Source organism: Schistocerca gregaria, chromosome 4 (assembly GCF_023897955.1).
Source record: "Schistocerca gregaria isolate iqSchGreg1 chromosome 4, iqSchGreg1.2, whole genome shotgun sequence".
In the NCBI taxonomy this organism is placed as follows: Eukaryota; Metazoa; Arthropoda; class Insecta; order Orthoptera; family Acrididae; genus Schistocerca; species Schistocerca gregaria.
Genome location: NC_064923.1, coordinates 142,883,240 through 142,904,297, shown reverse-complemented (window position 1 = coordinate 142,904,297; position 21,058 = coordinate 142,883,240). Strand labels below are relative to the sequence as shown.

General features: G+C 42.9%; 1 protein-coding gene across 2 annotated transcripts in view; it reads left to right on the top strand.

Moving 5' to 3' along the window:
* The window catches only part of LOC126266984 (neural cell adhesion molecule 1-like), an 801,025-nt gene that overhangs the window by 743,893 nt on the left and 36,074 nt on the right, over positions 1–21,058 (top strand). For both annotated transcript variants that reach the window (XM_049971722.1, XM_049971723.1), the window contains exon 12: positions 19,894–20,253. In XM_049971722.1, coding sequence (XP_049827679.1) covers positions 19,894–20,253 — 360 coding nt within the window. The remainder of the gene's footprint in view (positions 1–19,893; positions 20,254–21,058) is intronic.

Below are 21,058 nucleotides of genomic sequence, written 5' to 3'. Positions count from 1 at the left end.
GAACTTCTTTACTCCGTCACCATTACTTAACTTTCATCTACTGTACACTATTGGCTACCACGCATTTACGACAGAGTGTTGCCCTTTTAATTGCTTTTCTCTATCATCTAATCGATATGGAATACAGTTTCTAGACATGCCGACCGGCATTCTGGATGAAATTTGCATCTGGATATGCAATAAAGTTAACCAAAAAAGTAGTACATTTGTAGCTGAATGAACGTTGCAGACCTACGAGCTATAGATGAAAACGTAGAAATAATGGTACTTTCAGAGAAGGAATATTTCACGAACACAACGTGCAAATAACGATACTGATATGTATCGAACGTATTCCACGATAGTTTTCGAGTATAATACTAAAGAAGAATATCATTGTTTAGAACTGTAACGCCCAGCGTCACAAAACAATTGTAGGGTTGACAGAATTTCAAATGGTCGTCGGCATCCCACACTTACGGAAGAGATTGTTTACATGATAGTGAACAAATACAGGAACAAGCACGTCACTCGCTGTCCCAGTTACAGGTGTTCTAAAAACATTGATCCGATTTCACAAGCCTATGACTCCTAAATGAATGATGATACCTATTTGGGGTGAAATTCAATTTACGCTTATGAATACACAGATGTTGTTTTCTAAAGAACCATCCAATTTTACAACGGTATATAATTTACCTACATACCCGCCAGGATAGCTGATAGCGTTAAAGCGCTACTTCCTGGACTCGGGTAGGCGCGCCGGCCACGGATCGAATCCGCCCGGCAGATTACCGACGAGGGCCAGTGTACCGGCCAGCGTGGGTGTGGTTTTTAGGTGGTTTTCCACATCCCGCTTGGTGAATACCGGGCTGCTCTCCACGTTCCGCTTCAGCTACCCGACTCGCCGACACCTGAACACGTTCGCGCTATTCCATAAAATACACTAGACGCAGACAACTGGGGTACACTAATTCCATCCCGGGGGGTATGGGCTGGTGGCAGGAAGGGCATTGGGCCATCCCTTCATACTAACCTTGCCAACCCTGCGTCAGTGCGATACACGGCACCAGTGAAAGAAAGAAAGAATATAATTTACATACATGCATTTTCAAATGTGTGAATCCGCTGCTTTCTTGTGTTTCTGTTTGTCGGTAGTGGTGTATTAACACGTATGAAATATGACCTCCTTTTTATTCCAGTCACGGATGGTTCGCGGGAAGACCGATTGCTGGTAAGCCTCCGCGTGAGCTGGAATCAAATTTTTACCTGTGCGCTGTTTTCGCAATATATACGTAAGAGGATTTAGTGTATTGGACAACTCACAAGAACAGAAATTGAAGTAAACACGAAATTTATTACAGGCCTCTGTTGCATTCTCAACGAAATGCTTTAAATTGATTGAAAAATTTCACACACTCAAAAATAAATAGCAAAAATGGCTCTGAGCACTATGGGACTTAACAGCTATGGTCATCAGTCCCCTAGAACTTAGAACTACTTAAACCTAACTAAGATTAGGACATCACACAACAGAAGAAATAGCAGAAAAATTAATTTCTCATATACCTCAGTTGAAAATTAAACTATAGAATACAATACAGATTCTTCTAGCCCCTTACAGATTGCTAATCCCATAAAAACCATCCTGAAAAGTTTTGTCTATGGGTTGTTGGTAGCTATCGAGTACTTGTACGATTTAGAAAGGAAAACGAGGAGTTTATGCTATACATAACTGGCGTATGAATACCTGACTCCTTTATATCGTCGAAAGCATGGGGTATGGACGATAGTAGGAAGACAAGTGTAGAAGTCGCCAGCGATTTGTACGCTATGTAGACAAATATTTCTCGAAACATAAGAGATATCACACAAAATGTCTTGAAGATGACGAAAGGCAAGTATCACATATATGGATATGACTTAGAACCGTGGGTATTCCTCTGAGAATCGTGAAGGTTCGATATTATAGGAAGAGCCCGTTCGTTTTTACAAATTGTAAAGTTTCTCTGCATCATAATGGGCAATACAGTAATGAACATAATTCAAGCAACTTTTTACGGTCACTCTCCACAGTGCGATTTGTACAATTCACCTTCACCTTATCCGCTTCTCTCAAGAGGCTTGCAACTATCTGACGTCTATTCTAAAATTTCTGACATTATTTTAGATCCGTCTCTGCAACCACAAGAAAATGACCGTGTTGCTTTATTGTCATATGACAGCTTTATTGGTCTGTAATGATACAAATCTAGAATTAGGCTTTATTTGTATATAGCACAAAGTGGGACTTGAAAAGAAACCGGAACTGAGGATCGTATTAATTTAACTGATGTATCCGTTTCAATTGTGAACGATATATTTTTTGCTCTATGTGATTCGGAGACCTCGCTTACATTAATATAAGGCCGAGACAACAAAGGTGAGACACAACCATGATGTAATGCGCAAAGTATAATGGTAAGACTCGCATAACAATCGTCGTAATTAAGTGAGAAACCCATATTTGACCAAAAATTGGGGCGAGAGGTTGGTGCCCACATCTCTCACGTTTCCGGTGTCTAGTCTAGAATAATGTATGGTATAATATGACGACTGTACGTCTAACAATGTACCCAAACTTATATATCAACACGTCGTCTAGTGTTCATGGGTTATTACTGCAGTACGTCAGTGTAACATAGTCACGTCATAAATATAATACACTTTTAGTGTCCGTATTTTCATATTTTTGTGTCTCTGATCAAGTGCGCCGCAGCTTAGGCTAGATTTAACTATACCTATTTGACACGTAGCGAAGCGCTTTTACATTTGTGTACATACATTTCGATCTTGTGAGTTTGATACCTGTTTGAATTTTGACCACCAGAGCATATATTTTAGCTGCCAGCAGATGTTACAGCCAATGGGCTCATGCTTCGCATGCCTGTTTTCCCACTCTTAATTGTTAACAGATGTTCGTTACATTTCTTTGTCCCTGTGAGCACTATAGACAGGCATACTGTACATTGCACCACCTCACTACTCCGTAGCCCAGCATTGTTGCCTAAATATGGCGTTTTATCAGTTGAGTGTTGTTTTTTCATGCATTACCCTTTTTAATTGCCTAAATATTTGGTTTCCGTTTTGTATGACACTCCTTTTGCATCTATTTTCATCTCATCTTTTACATTGCACCATTGTTCTACTTCATCTTAGTTGTATGCTTCTTATAATAATTAAATTGAACAGCCCAGTTAATCCTGCAAGCTTACAACCTCCACGGTTTGCTTCCCGTCTCCATTTACACCATTTCATTTACCGGTCTCCTGCGCTGCTACGCCCAGCCGGTAAGCCAACAGATTTCATCATTTAGTTCCCTGTATAGTGGTGAGACGGGCTCCTCCTTAACTCGTATGGAGTATAAGTGAGAAAGAAAATCACATGAACCTTCGTTACCCTTGAGACTGGATGAGGTGAGTTGATGTTAGTCAAGAATGCCATTAAGGCGACAAAGATGTCATTATCAACTCATCACTGCGTTTGAACGATCTTCTGTAATAGGGCTACGAGAAGCTGGATGTTCTTCCTGTTACGATATTTCAGATATACTTTGGAAGGAATATACCCACTGTACAGGTATGCTGGCAGTGTTGTTGACTAGAATGTACGGTCGCTAGGAGACCGGGCTCCAGACAGCCACGTGGCACTAACGGGGTGGAAGACTATCGTGTTCGGCATATGGCTCCGGTGCGTCGTTTTTTTTTTTTGTTTTCTGATGAGAGCTGGTTCGGTACCGGTGCCAGATTATTGGCTAGAAGGAAGCCAGTTGAGGGCCTGCAACCAACCTGTCCGCGTGTTTAAACCAACACCGACTCAAAAGAAGGCCTCGGCGCCTGTTGGTGACGTCACGTCAGCTAGGCACGGCGAACGGCAGGTCTGTTGCAAGCATACTCATAATGGTGGTGTCTCCGTCTCTGACACAGGAAAATGTGAAACTATTGGCGGTAGTTGACCAGCACACATTGTTCTGAGAGATTTCTGCAGTCAATTAATTCTGCAATTCATTGCACTTCTTAACAAATGGTGTACTCCTGAACTTAAATTTCCACCTACTTTAAGGATTGACGTACAAAAACAACTTCATGGTCCAGCAGCAACAGAATTTGTGCTTCGTTACCTTATTTGTAAATCTGAGTAAGTAGGGTTTGTACTGGGTTGCTTTTACAAGAAATTGTGAAGATATTGTTGCTGTTCTTTAGGTACCTTCGTTGACTATGGGGTGAGGAGCACTGAATATTAATGAAATACCTTGAGATTGTACAAGTTGGGGGAGGGGGTGGGGGACAGAAGAAGAGGCGAATTAGATATACTGGTTTTATGAATTTTTTTTTCCTTATAAAGTTGCTCCTTTAAGTTGCAAGAGGGGAATATTTATCTTTTCTAATGTGCATGTTTAAAAAAGTTTAAGCTCAGCAGTATTTTCGATGTTTGAAGCTATTTTATTTCGTGTAATCTAATGACTGGTAACAGTTGGACATTTACACATGTAAATTAGTTCACATTTCCAGTGACGATGTCAAACGAAAATAAGTAAATAAATAAAAGAAACGAGTTAATTGTAAGGGGGTTGGAGTAAGTTTCGATAGCAAAATGGGTCAAGCAAATATCGTTACTTGAATGTAAAATTTCCGAAGCTTGCAATGGGGCAAAGCATCTTCTCCCATTGATCTACGTTTGTTTCGACAGGATTCAGTAATACAGAACTATGATCTACATTTGTACCTTTACCACAGTAAGAAGAACTTCAATCTAAATAAAACTGCAGAATCCAAAACAATACCAAAAGTTTTTTCCCAAAATTAGAGATCTATAGTGATAAGCACGCCCAGGCGTTTCTGCCAGCAACAGACCTGGCGTTCGCCGTGCCTAGCTGGCGTGACGTCACCAACTAGAGCCGAGGCATTCCTTTGAGTCGGTGTTGGTTAAACACACTGGGCTTACGCACGGAGCAGTCTCGTGGTTATCAAACGCACCCTGACTCCCAATTGGTAGGCCATTCGACTTCTTGTGCTTCCATTCATGAACAGCATTCAAGGAGTTGTTTCCAACTCTCGCCAACATACCGCTGTTGTAACCTAAATCCTCTGCAGAGCGTCGAAATGTGGGATATCATCGCACGACAACTGAAGAGTCATCCACAACCACCATTAACAGCACTGAGCAATCAAATGTAACAGATGTAGAACTGCATCCCACTGTCTGACATTAGGCATCTATACAACACATTAGATGTACGTCTGCAAGGTTGCATACACATTCTAACGGTTAAGCCCTTATTAATGCACCAGCATTTGACATTTGCAATAGCTGTTACACTAACCTGTGATCCTTCAATTTTAATCACTTAAATACGCTACTGACCATTAAAATTGGTACACCATGAAGATGGCGTGCTACAGACGCGAAATTTAACCGACATGAAGAAGATGCTGTGATATGCACATGATTAGCTCTTCAGAGCATTCACATAAGATTGGCGCCGGCGGCAACACCTACAACGTGCTGACATGAGGAAAGTTTCCAACCGATTTCTCCTACGCAAACAGTAGTTGACCGGCGTTGCCTGGTGAAATGTTGTTGTGATGGCTCGTGTAAGGAGGAGAAATGCGTACCATCACGTTTCCGACTTTGATAAAGGTCGGATTGTAGCCTAACGCGATTGCGGTTTATCGTATCGCGACATTGCTGCTCGGGTTGGTCGATATCGAATGACTGTTAGCAGAATATGGAGTCGGTGGGTTCAGGAGAGTAATATGGAACGCCGTGCTGGATCTCAACGGCCTCGTAACCCTAGCAGTCGAGATGACAGCCATCTTATCCGCATGTCTGTAACGGATCGTGCAGCCACGTCTCGATCCCTGAGTCAACAGATGGGGAAGTTTGCAAGACAACAACCATTTGCACGAACAGTTAGACGACGTTTGCAGCAGCACGGACTATCAGCTTGGAGGCCATGTCTTCGGTTACCCTTGACGCCTCATCACAGACAGGAGACCCTGCGATGGTGCACACAACGACGAACCTGGGTGCACGAATGGCAAAACGTCATTTTTTCGGATGAATCCAGGCTCTGTTTACAGCCCATGATGGTCACATCCGTGGTTGGCAACATCGCGGTGAACGCACATTGGAAACGTGTATTCGTCATCGTCATACTGGCGTATCACCTGGCGAGATGGTGTGGGGTGCCATTGTTTACACGTCTCGGTCACCTCTTGTTCCCATTGACGGCACTTTGAACAGTGGACGTTACATTTCATATGTGTTACGACCCTGGCTCTACCCTTCATCCGATCCCTGCGAAACCCTACATTTCAGCAGGATAATGCACGACTGCATGTTGCAGGTCCTGTACGGGCCTTTCTGGATACAGAAAATTTTCGACTGCTGCCCTGGCCAGCACATTCTCCAGATCTCTCACCAATACCAAATGTCTGGTCAATGGTGGCCGAGCAACTGGCTCGTCACAATACGCCAGTCACTACTCTTGATGAACTGTGGTATCGTGTTGCAGCTGCATGGGCAGCTGTACCTGTACACGCCATCCATGCTCTGTTGGACTCAATGCCCAGGCGTATCAGGGCTGTTATTGCGGCCAGAGGTGGTGGTTCTGGGTACTGATTTCTCTGGATCTATGCACCCAAATTGCGTGAAAATGTAATCACATATCAGTTCTAGTATACTACATTTGTCCAATGAATACCCTTTTATCATCTGCATTTCTTTTTGGTGTAGCAATTGTAATGGCCAGTACTGTTTGTTTCCTAGACAAATGTATTCCCGTAACTTCATTACTCTACATTAATGACTTTTTCGTGTTGCAATTTTCTTTCAGTCAGTATATTTCAGCTTTATATTTGCGGCGTGTCCCTCCGTTTGGTAGCGTTTCCCGTTGCGGTTTCCTAATGTGACGTATGCCCACCGACGACTTGATGTACCATAAGAGGCTTAACTGTACTATAATGTTAACGCCGTTTTGTACGATGCCCTCCACTTCTTGTCGAAGTGTGTGATACCTTATGATGAAGTAACAATCTCCTAAACCAATCGTGTAACAAAAACATGTCATCACAACTGAAACATCATCTAAGCAGTAAAGAGAGTTCAATACCAGAAATGTTAGCTTTACTTACGGTATTTTATGTCAGATTTTTTCACGCAATAGGAGAAACTGTCTCGTTGCAATTTTTTGTAGTATACCCTAAAATGTCATTAATGTTTCGAGCCTACTCCCACATTGTTTCATTGCTTTATTGATTTATAAATTACGTGGCTTGACGTGCGAATCTATGTAGACACACGAGCGTTCTTCACGTCAGCAACAGCAATTAGTGCCTTACCAGTAGCAAAGAACGTATTTAGGTGCTTAACAACAGTCTGAGGGCAAAGTTAAAGATCATTACCGAGTTCTTTGATTCATGTGGCTCACATCATGTTTCACACTGACAAATGTGTAATTGTGCAAAGCAATGTGGGGTTATGCGAAAGAAACCAATGCCAAACGACGGAGTACCAGGAAAACGGACAAGCAGGTGGTGTTCCCTGAAATGAACGAAATTCCGCCATGAGAATCCCAAAGTAAAATAAAAATCTTTCGTATCTAACTGTTTTGGATCTAGAAAGAACGTTAAATTGTAAATACATTTCTTTCAGACCAAAGACGATATTTTATTTCAATAAGATGAAAGGCTTTCGAATAAAAATATGCGCGTTTTCTTGTAGTCGCAAAGACGGATTTACGAACATTAATTATAAATCAGTTGCAGACAATATGTCTACGCAAATAAATAATTTCTTTTTCTGAAAGTTTATTCAAATCTTGTACCTTGCATGTTATTGCATTTTGATCCCCAGTTGGAAAACATTTAAGAAAATTGCAACAATCTCTTTATACGCCCTAATTTTTAACAACATTGTACGTGTAGTGCGTTTGTGACATTCCTATGAACAAGGTATTGCAGTGTACAATGTTCGAATTTTCTCGATATCATCATTGGTCCACTCCTTCAGTACGCTTACAGGAACCAAAACTAGCTCTTACCTGGAAACTGCAGGAAAAATCCCTATCTTTGTACGTCAGACGTCACAGAAACTGGAGCGTGTCTACTCGGCGGATGTGGCGGCTTCGCCAGTTCCGACAACTGCAGGTACCGCACTGCAGACCTTGTTTCCACTAACGCTCAAGCGAATCCTGAGGGGTTAGCAGAATCAGAAATGTCAATGGTCTGTAGCTAAAATCTGCTCCTGTACGGGCAGCTACTCACAGGTGTTACGACGTACCGTGGCAGTCCGCTCTAAGGTGTTGCAAGGGGAGAAAATCAAAAGAAAAAAAATCACACGCCTTAAGATTATGTGACTTGCAAGCCAATGCTGCAATACAAGATCCGGACACTGCCTGCAGTCTATAACGCTATTTCATCAATGAGATAATTAAAAGTTACTCACACGCACATGTGCTAATGGAGTGGAGCTCCATCGTGTTGACAAATGAAACTCTTCGCGTGTTCTAGCAACGGAGCGATCCCATCCCCAACCATGTGAATCTCCTGCAACTTACTCGTACAGCTGGAAGCATGGTGGACCTCTACTTTCGATGCGTAAGTCAAAATTAGACCTCACTTCCTCTCTTCAGTCATGTGAAATCGGATAAAACTTTCTGAATACCTTTCATCTGACACCATTAACAATGATGCATCAGGTAGCAATGGTATATGAGCAATCAATATCTGATGCGGTATGAAATTGCAGAGACTGTAGAAAGATAAGAAGAAGGAGCTAAATGAGCGAGAAAGAACATAACTGTCCTTTTCTTTAACCCGTGCGAGACACTTCAAGTAACTTCCCAGATTCACTTCTCACACCCCCCCCCCCCCCCAAAAAAAAAAAAAAAAAAAATCAGACAATTTCCTCAGAGGATCAGATTACCACTGCTGATAATTTTCTAGTTTTAACTACCCCCACCTCTCCTCCTACCCTAATTCCTTATAATCGCACTATATGTGTTGGTTCTGAACTTACCTATTATATGATATGTGAGCAGTACCGTGTGATATCTCGTAAACGTATGGAGTAAAGAAAAATTGTCTTTAGAAACCAGCCATAGGAGCTTTAACAAATACACGATAACGTTTGATAAATGAGTGTGGTGTGGCTAACTACAGTCGTTAAGATTTTTCTCGAAGATACGGTGGGCTACTTAAAAGCACCCTGTAATTTTCCAGGAGATTACAGGGTTAGACAAGATCTCAAATTCGCAGCAGCTTCGCGAGGTGGCTACCACTGACCTATTTCGTACTTCTGAGTTACTAACAAGAACGTTCAAATTACAAGTGGGCAAAGTCAGTAACAGATACAAGTAGTGGAAGTGTTATTGATGATACATATTGTGGTGGAAAGTACGTTCATAACTGTAACCTCCCGTATTAGGAACATAACACGACTTTGCGGTTTATGACCTTAATCGTTACGAAGCTTTCGTCTGCAGTATTCCATATTTTCTAAAAGAAACTAATGGATACAAGACTGTCATAACTACCCAGCAGTTAGTGGAATGCCAACGCTGACACTGTAACATGGTCGAATTTTGAAACTAAGAGAAGGACTGGATGTACATGAAACAGACGTGCACCCATGTAGGCCGCGACGGTCATGTTTAGACGTTAATATGGCAGAATTTCTTGAAGAAACAAACAGTAAGGGCATAGTGATGCATTTAGTCTAGGGGATCTGAAATAAGGGCTATAGGGTTTATGACACCGCACCACGAAATAGATTTTGGACTTACGTGATAAGTGCATATGTTTCGCACAAATACCAGGGTGTGCTGCAAAGGAAAGGCTTAGACATTTTTAATGTGAAAACTCTTAACGCCATATAGATAAAACTAACTTGATTAACATTCGAAACATTTATTCATCATGCCTACATATTTGCAGTCCTCTGTCGCTAGAGCTCGAAATTTTAACGTGTAATATGACCGTGTATAACGTAACTTTGATGCTGCGTGGGAAACAGTGTTGTACAACGAGTTTCGAATTCGAAGATATCCTCCATACATGGAGCACCGTCTTCTTCAGCGGGACAATGCCAGACCTCACACGAGCGCTGCCACATATGCAATAATCAGACACCTTGTGTGCAATGTCTTCGATCACCCTTCAAACGTACAGTCCCTAATTAAGCCAATTTGATTTTTATTTGTTTCCAAAACTTAGAACAAATAGGGATGAAGAGGTGCAAGACTGAGGGTCCGTCAGCAGAGTCAAATATTCTACAGTGACGCAATCAACAAACTGGTCTTTCGTTGGGAGAAAAGTGTATGTCGCCATCGTGGCTATGTTAATAAATTAATAGTAGACCCCAAGAAGAAAGATGCAGAAGATTGATAACATTTATTTTATTCAAAAAGTCTTAAAAGGTTTCACATAAAATATTTTAGGGGATTATTTCTCAGCACGCCGTCTTAGTTAAAGCTACACAGCCATTTTGTACAGGTTAAGGTGGAAAAGCTTTCTCAGCCTTTCCCAGTCTTCAAGGAGCAGTAGCAAGGATTTCCTACAGCACCGACCTTCCTAGAAATCTAGTTATAGGAAGACCTTTAAAGGTGGAAGAAGTGTTATAACTTAGTTCACCCTTCTCTTCGCTGAGATTCAGTTTTATGTAGCTAGGGGAAAGAACGATACAAGCGAAAGCTGAAAGAAGACGGAGGACGGGAACTGAGTTTCAAGACTCATAAAATTGAATATTTACCCGCAGAAGAGAAAAATGTAGAAGAGGTGGGCCTATAGCTGACTAAAGTAAAAGTACTTGATGATTTCAGATACGGAATTAACGCTCTCATCCATTAGCACAAGCAGCAGAAGCACAGTCGAGATAAATAACAAAACATGGAAGGGCAAAGCTGAAACAAATCTTTATGTTTTCTAGAATATCAGTGCAACGGAAAGGACGAAGCAAAGCGTTTTTAAAAGCTCGTTCTGTGGGTTGTTATATGAGTTACAGCATATAAGCTGAACAACAGAGAGACAGAGAAAGGCTTACTGAACTGGAAGAAGAAGCGGTTCACTTAGAAGTTTTTCCATGTGAACAAGAATACAATAGCAGATATGTATAACGTGAACTAGCAGGAAGATTAACGATGCAATACAAACAAAACAGATATTGTGGATCGTCGACCTAGGGAAGATGCTTAATGACAGTTGGTCAAAGAAAATTTTGAAGTGGAACTTCGTAAGTGAGGAGTAAAAAGGGTACCCAAATATAACATGGAAGGGAGGTATCTAAGAGACAACAATGGCCAGAGGGATCCATGGCTGGTACAATAAGAAGTGAATGCAGCCAAGAAGCTAGACACAAGCAAATAACACTCATGAGCTGATGAATACATAGTAGGAAATCGAAATTCGGTTGACAATTTATTGAGAAGGATAAAAACAGTTTCCACACATTAAATTACACGTTGACTATTGGGAACTACTATCAACTATATGTTCGCGAGGTAAGCTGAATCAATTCACTTCTCTTTAGATAGCATATAGAAGACGAGGGTTTAACTTCCAGTCGAAAATATGGTCATTGGAGACTGACCTTACTTAGCACCGTGGACAATATGGTGATTCCATACTGAGATTTTCACTCTGCAGCGGAGTGTGCTCTGATATGAAACTTCCTGGCAGATTAAAACTGTGTGCCCGACCGAGACTCGAACTCCAGACCTTTTGCTTTTCGCGGGCAAGTGCTCTACCAACTGAGCTACCGAAGCACGACTCACGCCTGGTACTCACAACTAACTTCTGCCAGTATACGTCTCCTACCTTCCAAACTTTACAGAAGCTCTTCTGCGAACCTTGCAGAACTAGCACTCCTGAAAGAAAGGATACTGCGGAGACATGGCTTAGCCACAGCCTGGGGGATGTTTCCAGAATGAGATTTTCACTCTGCAGCGGAGTGTGCGCTGATATGAAACTTCCTGGCAGATTAAAAATGTGTGTCCGACCAAGAGTCAAACTCGTGACCTTTGCCTTTCGCGGGCAAGTGCTCTACCAACTGAGCTATCGAAGCACGACTCACGGCCGGTACTCACAGCTTTACTTCTGGCAGTATCCGTCTCCTACCTTCCAAACATTTTAATATGGTGATTGATTTTGTTTCGTAAACTTTGAACATGTTATGCAATCACAGCAGTTCACTGGAATTTTTAACGGTATTTCCATTATCTGAAACTGTAAGAAGTGATTTTATCGATAATTATAGCCTCAGATTAATGAATTAACGATATAAACAACCATTAAACTTAATTGGAATGAATAATAATAATGATTATGTCAACTGACCCCATGAAAAGTTTCTGAACGTAATTATCGCATATTCTTTAGACAAGATGACAGGTTTCATACGACACTAACTTACATGAAACGTATAATATAACGCCATGACTGATTGGTGACGACCTCGCCTCGAGCCACTGGACAGGACTGGCCTGGGTTTCCGAGCGGCTCTAGGCGCTGCAGTCTGGAACCCCGGGACTGCTACGGTCACAGGTTCGAATACTGCCTCCGGAATGGATGTGTGTGATGTCCTTAGGTTAGTTAGGTTTAAGTAGTTCTCAAAGTTCTACGGGACTGATGACCTTAGAAGTTAAGCCCCATAGTACTCAGAGGCATGTGAACCATTTTCAACCACTGGACGGGTGTTGTCAGTTTAGCGAAAGCTACAGGAAGTCATTTTCGTTGTGCGGTGGGGTTAATGGAAACCTTTACTTAGAATAAAAGCAATTGTTGCGTTGCTGGGTTGGGGTATAGTTGAATAAGTTTATTCTTGGGTTTATGATGTGGATGTTAGAGACAAACATGTTACTTTGTTGTAGCGGTATAATTAAACATACAATGAAGGCTTTCAAGACCGAGTGCTTCAACTGCAGAGAATTCTTCCGGCTTCTAAGGCACTGCTCCACGGAACTCTTCTCTCCTCGACGTTTCGTCCAAAGCTACGTTGGACATCTTCGGAGGTGCTCCTGGTGGTGCTGAATCTTGCCGACTGACGAGTCGGACGTCGAAGTACGGCCTAAATACCGTGGAAACTGGGCGTGGTCTGGATGTCACGTGATAGCAGAGATAAACCTTGTCAAGAATAAAATATAACTATCGATCGTAGTATGTGAAAGATAAAAACTCCTCATCGATTCTGTAGTGTCACTGTCCATATGTCGCTGAGTTTCATGGCTTCTTCTTTTCTGCTAAAATTATCCCCATGTTTATATATTTCGATAGCTTCTCTATATATCCGTGGATAATAGTTTGTCATAGTACATTAAACTTCAGTTTCCGAAAATTTCAGACCAACTAAGGAAGTAGGCTAAGCACTTCGTTCGGTCAATGATATACGTCTCCGTCTGACTAAAGGTGGTGTATACAAGATTCCGTGTACCTGTGGTAGGTTCTACCATGTAACTACAGAGAGATATTTTAATTCGTGGTTGAAGGAACTTAAAAGTCTTTCCGACTAAGGAAAGCAGGCAAGTCAAACGTGGTGGAACATGCACTTCAGTCGGGTGATCACGTTGTGAAATTTTCGATACTGTGAAGTTTTATATACTATGACGAACTATTATCCACAACTATATAGAGACGCCATCGAGATATATAAACATGGTAAAAATTTTAACAGAAGAGAAAAAGCCATGAATATACCGGCAGTGGCCCTACAGAATTGATGACAAGTTCTATGATCGGTAGTTATTTTTATCCTTGACAAGGTTTATCTCTGCTATCGCCTGAAATCCAGACCGCGCCTACTTTCCACGGTATTTAGGCCGTTCTTAGACGTTCGACTCGTCGGTTGGCAAGACTCAGCACAACCAGGAGCACCTCCGAAGTTCATCGTAGCTTTGGACGAAACGTCGGGGATAGGAGAGTCCCATGGACCACGGCCATACAACCCGGAAGAACTCTTCGCAGGTAGAATTAAAGTTAGGGCTGAAGATGTGGTTTGCGTAAAAATGGTTCAAATGGCTCTGAGCACTATGGGACTCAACTGCTGTGGTCATCAGTCCCCTAGAACTTAGAACTACTTAAACCTAACTAACCTAAGGACATCACACACATCCATGCCCGAGGCAGGATTCGAGCCTGCGACCGTAGCAGTCGCATGGTTCCGGACTGCGCGCCTAGAACCGCGAGACCACCGAGGCCGGCCAGTTGACGGAAAAGATTAAACCAAGATGGATATACAATGTTAAGCCAAATCATTATGACCACCACCCACCACGAGGTAGGATGCCGCCTGGTGGTGTTGCGGGCAAGTGACTCGGTAACAAAAGTATGTAAGCCGAGCAGACACTGGCTGGGGAGCACTCTAGCGAGAATCCATTGAGATAAGAAACTTTACCAAGGGCCAGATTATTATTACACAGAGCCTGTGAACGAGTATCGCGGAAATGGCGAAGCTAGTCGAATGCTTGTGCTGCTCTCATGCACAGAAGGACAGTGCAGTTACCTCCAGGCGCAAAATGGGTGGCCGTCAACGACTCTTCACAGAACGAGGGTTTCGGAGGCTTGTCTGCTCAGTACAGTAGGACAGATGGTGATCTGTGGCGTCTATACCCCAAGAGCACTATATTGATGCACGCACAAGTGTTTCGGAGGACACCGTTCATCCTATATTGTTGAACATGGAGCTCTGCAGCAGACAACTCCTACTTGTTCACATGTTGACCCAACGACAACGTCAGTTACGATTGCAGAGTGTTCGGGGCCATCGGGATTCGACCGACTATCAGTAGAAACGTGTGGACTTTTCTGGTGAATAACATTTTTGCAACACCTGTGCGATGGTCGCCTCCATAATCGCTCTCATCGAGCTGAACAGCGGCCCGAAACGAGAAGCACCTCACGGACGCAGGCCGGTGTGAGAAATATTATGATGTGTACATCTTTTTCCTGCACTTGCCAGGGATCCATGGTAGTATCAGGAGAGGGGGAGGGGGGGGGTGAGCTAATGTGCTGGATAAAAATTGTATGAGAACACATTGACCTTTCCAACCTTACATGAAAAATAGTTAACGTTCTTGACTAGCGTCCTGCTTATTCCCTCCTCTATGTTGTCACAGATTACACATGCGTGCCACATTTGATTTTTGATTGCAGAGTGTGTTGTTGACCGTAGTTGTGTCCTATTGCGTAAAGGTAGGACGCACGAGAGTTCTAAAAGTCCACCAACTTGATGTGCTGATTATGTTATCCCAGCACAGAAGGATCTTGTACGTCGTGTTGTACTCCTCTCTTGATGTGTGGCGGCAACGAAAGCTAGTAGTGAGTTGATTATGGATCTCAAACTATTCAGTTTAAATTTTAGGGGAGCCGTTAGCTGTAATAATACAGAATGAAAGAGCGGACAAAGCCGAAAACTGTTTGCAGTGGATATAATAAATGTTCGTCTTTAGAGTCACATTTTATATTGTTCATATACCAGGTGTAGAAGTATGAAACCGGAATTTGGTTGCATTAATTAGACGTCTGTTGTCCGAAACTGATAATATATTATTCAAAATAATCTCCACGGCTAGTTACACATTTCTTCCACTTATTCGGCAGGCCATGAGTACCAAGCCAGAAAAACAGTTCTTCTTTTGAAGCGAACCAGTCAGCGAGAAATTTTCGTATATTTTAATGCGAATTGAAGCGTTGTTTAACAGAGTATGTCCCAGTGATGCAAACAGATGATAATCGGACGGACCCAAGTCTGTAGAATAAGCCGCACGCCCTAGTATTTCCCAACCGGTCGTTTCCCTGAACCGACTTTCTATGTGTAATGGGATGTTATCATGGAGCAATATGACTTTGTGTTGCCTTTGTCACGCAATGCTAAATTTAAATCGATCATTTGCTGTTGCTATAGATCAGTGTTAACTGTTTCACTATCTTAGCAGCTCACAATAGATGACACCCTTCTGATCCCACCAAACGCAGAGCATTGTCTTCTTTGCAAAGCGATTTCATCTTGCAGTGGATGTCGATGGTTCGTCTGGATTCACCGATGATTTACGACGCTTAGGATTCTCAAAGTATATCAACTTTTCATCACCCGTCACTATTCGATAGGGAAACGACTTTCTTCTGCATCTAGCTAGCAGCATTTCACAAGTGGCCCTTTGATTTGCTTGCTGTCTTTCATTCAGTTCACGCGAAACCCTTTTTCCCAATCTCTGCATCTTCCCCGTAGCTTTCAACTGAAGAGAAACGGCTTTCTGCGTCATATTTAATTGTTCCGCGAGTTGCTGTTGAGTTTGAGTATCATCTGCATCCAATAAGTCCTCCAATTCGTAGTCTTTGTACTTTTTCTGTGATTTCCCATGTCAGAATCACCACTTTTGTATTGTTTGAACCACTCGAAACACTGTGTTTTCCCAAATTCAACAAGATTTCGATATGATTCGGCAGCAGTTTCCTTCAAATCATAACATGGTAACAGAAACCATAAGCTGTCAGCAATTCGTAATTCGTAGTCTCAAAACTCTTACATGTTTACCGGTCTGAAAGAGACACCAATGTATGGAACTTGGTTTACTGTGAGTTGACATTCATAGTCAGCCGTTACAGGAAGTAGATGGCGCTCCAGATGGCTAACACCATCTATAGGGAAATTCCGGTTACATACTTCTACTCCTAGTTGTTAACAATGAAGCAGCAACCCAAATAGCTTTGTGTATAACACATTACAAAAATTAGTCCAATACTCTCAATCTGTTCTGGATTGTATGCACATTCGTGGTGTATTAATATTTACATACTCGGTGGGCAAATCTGTGCGGCATTGCCTACATTGAAACGCGTAGCCACTCTCAAGTAGGCACTCACCCTTTCACTTACCACACTCCATTCCAAATTCCGTAGCTTGAAATCATTGTTGTCGCCCTGAGGTCACACAAAGCGCTTCTTCTGCACTGAATCATAAGCCTACAGTTACTAAAACAGTGTAATTGAAAGAATATGAATGTTGTGTATAATTTCTTTCTAATGAGTTTCACCATGATGGCTGTCAATCAAATCAGAACTTACCTATAAAAGAATGAAATTGTTTATATCTCACTCCAGCCATTACGTCATATCAGCTAAAATAAATCTTTATAGTTATTAAGTATGTGAGTGAACGCTAAGGCTCTCAGAGTCAATAACGTCACAACATCCATATCAAATGAAATATATGTCAATTATAAAATCCCTTTGAAGCCAACAGGTCGCCATCTGTACATGTTACATCTGTCGAACGGTACATCTGCCGGTCTCAGTGAACAAAAAAGGTTAAACTATGATGGATATGAATTAAATATGAAGGGAGCCTAGTTATGGAAATAGGAAGCTGTGACGATGAGGTGGTGAATGGACTGAACACCCATGGGGATAAAGTGTGGAGTAGAAGAGGAGGTTCAGGGAGACCAGAGAACGAGGCTGTCCACCGTTTCATAGTACTAACGTATACATACCTGTGTGTCGCAGAGATCCAAATCAATTCCGACATCCTAGAGGTACATGTCATTTGATATCTACATGCAACATATGGGTTTGATAATTGGTTGTATGCCTGAATACATGCTTAGCAATTAAATATGTAACACGCAGCTCGCAGTGTACAGCAACATGTCTTTCAAAAATTAAGCTGTGGAGCACGAAGCATACCAGAATTTTGCAGAGCGAATGTAGCGTTAGCACTGGGAACGGTCAAGAGATGCGATGGTGTGTGGTGGGCAGCATAACAATTATCTACATCTACATCTACATCTACATCCATACTCCGCAAGCCACCTGACGGTGTGTGGCTTAGGGTACCCTGAGTACCTCTATCGCTTCTCCCTTCTATTCCAGTCTCGTATTGTACGTGGAAAGAAGGATTGTCGGTATGCTTCTGTGTGGGCACTAATCTCTCTGATTTTCCTCATGGTCTCTTCGCGAGATATACGTAGGATGGAGCAATATACTGCTTGACTCTTCGGTGAAGATATGGTCTCGGAGCTTTAACAAAAGCTCGTACCGAGCTACTGAGCGTCTCTCCTGCAGAGTCTTCCACTGGAGTTTATCTTTCATCTCCGTAACGCTTTCGCGATTACTAAATGATCCTGTAACGAAACGCACTGGTCTCCGTTGGATCTTCTCTATCTCTTCTATCAACCCTATCTGGTGCGGATCCCACACTGTTGAGCAGTATTCAAGCAGTGGGCATGGATGGGTGGAATGAAGCTTATATTTGTAAATGGATAAGGTAGTGTTGGTAACAGGTGATGTCAGGGGAACGCTATGGGGATGTAAAGTATTTGGGTCATGAAGATAGATGTGCAGCAGATGGCTAGAGATCTCAAGACATGAGGATAAAATGGGGTCCTCTTATGCTACTTATTGTGAGACATAAACTGGTAAAGCATGCATGTATCTGAGGGAGTTCCAGGGTTTTCATGAGCGGTATAAAACATAGGTGGGGAATTGTAAGTGGGCGGAATTTTGAGGGCATGGTAAGACTTGGGAGGTCTGTGCCAAATAATGGTATTTTTCTAACTGGGAATAATACTTGAAAGACACAGCCTCAATAATCAGCAAGGAATTATTTTTAGTACTTTTAGTTTTTGTAGGTTTCTATTTGGCCAGTGGACTTGTCACAGTGGTAATACCAGTTCCTGTCAGATCACCAAAGTTAAGTGCTGTCGGGTTGGGCTCGCTCTTGGATGGGTGACCATCCAGTCTACCGAGCGCTGTTGGCAAGTGGGGTGCACGTTGCCATTGTGAGGCAACCTGAGGAGATACTTGATTGCGAAGTAGCGTCTCCAGTCTCGAAAACTGACATACGACTGGGAAAAGGCGGTATGCTGAGAACATGCCCCTCCATATTCGCAACCAGTGACACCTATGGGCGGAAATGACATGGCGGCCGGTCGGTACCGTTGGGCCTTCATGGTCTGTCTGGGAGAGTTTCGGAGGAGTTTTGTAGGCTTCCATCTAAGCAGTTAGTAGATTGGGAGTCCAGGCTAGGTTTTAGTGGACATAGAGTCTATTAGTGTTATGTATGATGAAACAGATGAGTGTCCATTGTGAGGTAGAGGTCACGAGGACACAAAGCTTTCTAACAGGTACTGACTGACAATTTTTGATGTCCTGACTATAACCAATAGCGATTTGTGAGTAATTTCACAAAAACGATTAGATTGTGTCACCAATGGGGTTATCTCTATTGTAATTGTTCATGAGTGATGCACAGAAATGGTACATGGAACTAGCGCTGAAGCTACTGCTTAGTTTATAACAGGTGCTACTTTACAGTATGCATCGACCCCACACGTGACAAATGGAGATAATGCTGGTCTGAAGAAGGTTTGTCAACGATTGAAACCACTTACCACAAAAATAAGCATCATCTGCGATATAGACATTGTTTTAGCTAAAATTATTCAGTGGCCCATCCTCACATAAGAAAATGCATCAAAGGTCTCCCAAGTCTTACCCTCCCCCGAGATCTCTTGAGAACCACACCTCACTCTCATTATCCATTTACCCTTCACCACATATACTTTGTACCAGCAAATGAAAAGAACCCCTACTTCCCTAATTACATGCATGCCTATTTAGTCTATGTGTGGTAGGTTATTGAGTGGTAAACGGATCGATCGTTGCGGAACCTGTGCACTTGCTGGAAAAAGTAGGAGTGGGTATTGTTACGAGAGATTTTTGGAAAGGATTTTACAGATTGATTGATAGCCATGTTTGAACCCTCACAGCCACAGAGGCAAAAAGGAAACTCGCCACTACCGTAACCGTGATTTCATAAGGGTGTAACCTTTTGCGGAGTACGTGAAGCCGCGGCTGTCAGGTACGTGCCGTGTGCCGGTTGCAGAGCTGACGCAGAGCAGCGGCTGGGACATCGTGCCCCTGGCGGCGCTGCTGACGGGGGCGCTGTTGGCGGCGGGTCTGGCCGTATTGCTGGTGGCCGTGCTGGCCGTGCGTCGGCGGCGCGCGTACGAGGCGGCGGGCGGCCGCGCGCGCGGTGGCGGCGCCTCCGGGGGCGGCGTCTGCAGCGGGGGCGGCGCCGCGCCAGCCCTGCAGCTCGAGAAGCAGCCGCCGCCGCCGCAGCACGGCTCCATGCTCGAGATCAACCACGGCCACGAGCGCTACGTCGTCTCCTACCGCCTCAAAACGGCCCAGGACAGCTGCGTCGTCGACGGCCGGCAGCCGGACATCCTCAAGTCTCCCAGGGGTACGCACGGTTTCTCAGCTATTGTTTCGCATACCATTATGCAAAATTCACGAGATACGCAAAATGAGAATTTAAAGCTATCGTTATTCCATAGACTGATTTGAATACAGCACTTGATTATGCACATTCGTACTTGATGTTGCATATCTTTGACTTAGCCATACAAAAATGGTGCTGGTTTGCAGCAGGATAGTATATGTAGTGGAAGTGCTGGGAGTTGAGTGAGCGCAAGTAGATCTAGGTAACAACTTCACAAGATACAAGATAGATTAATAAACAGAACTGGGTTATATCTAAGTAAGGTGCATGATATCAATTAGGAGTAAGAAAAAGTGAAAAAATTCACAAGTAACATGTATGGCACAATCTACCAATAGGAGTAACATAAGAATAATGTATGCACTGGTGATACTCAGGCAAACAAATTATCTTAAAAGAAAAAAATGTCTTTTTAGCATCTTCAACAGAAAATCTACCTTACACTACAGGTGCAATCCAGTAAGTGAATGAAGGTACGCAAATATTCCACATGCACTTCCAGACAAGTCAGCGTAACATTTCAGTTGGGGACACACATGTGAAGTCACAGGCGCTGCCTGTACACTTCGACAATAAGACTCTACAGAGAACCAGGAACGAAATCATCCGGAAACCTTCCCTCTGCGTTGCCCTATGTGATCGCCATCGCTATCTTTCTGTTGTGCTCCTGACTCGTAGCAACTGGTGTATGCATCGATACTGGGGGAGAGCCAATGTCCAGCTACACCACCACGTGCAGTTCCAGGCTTACAGAAACTCGATTTCT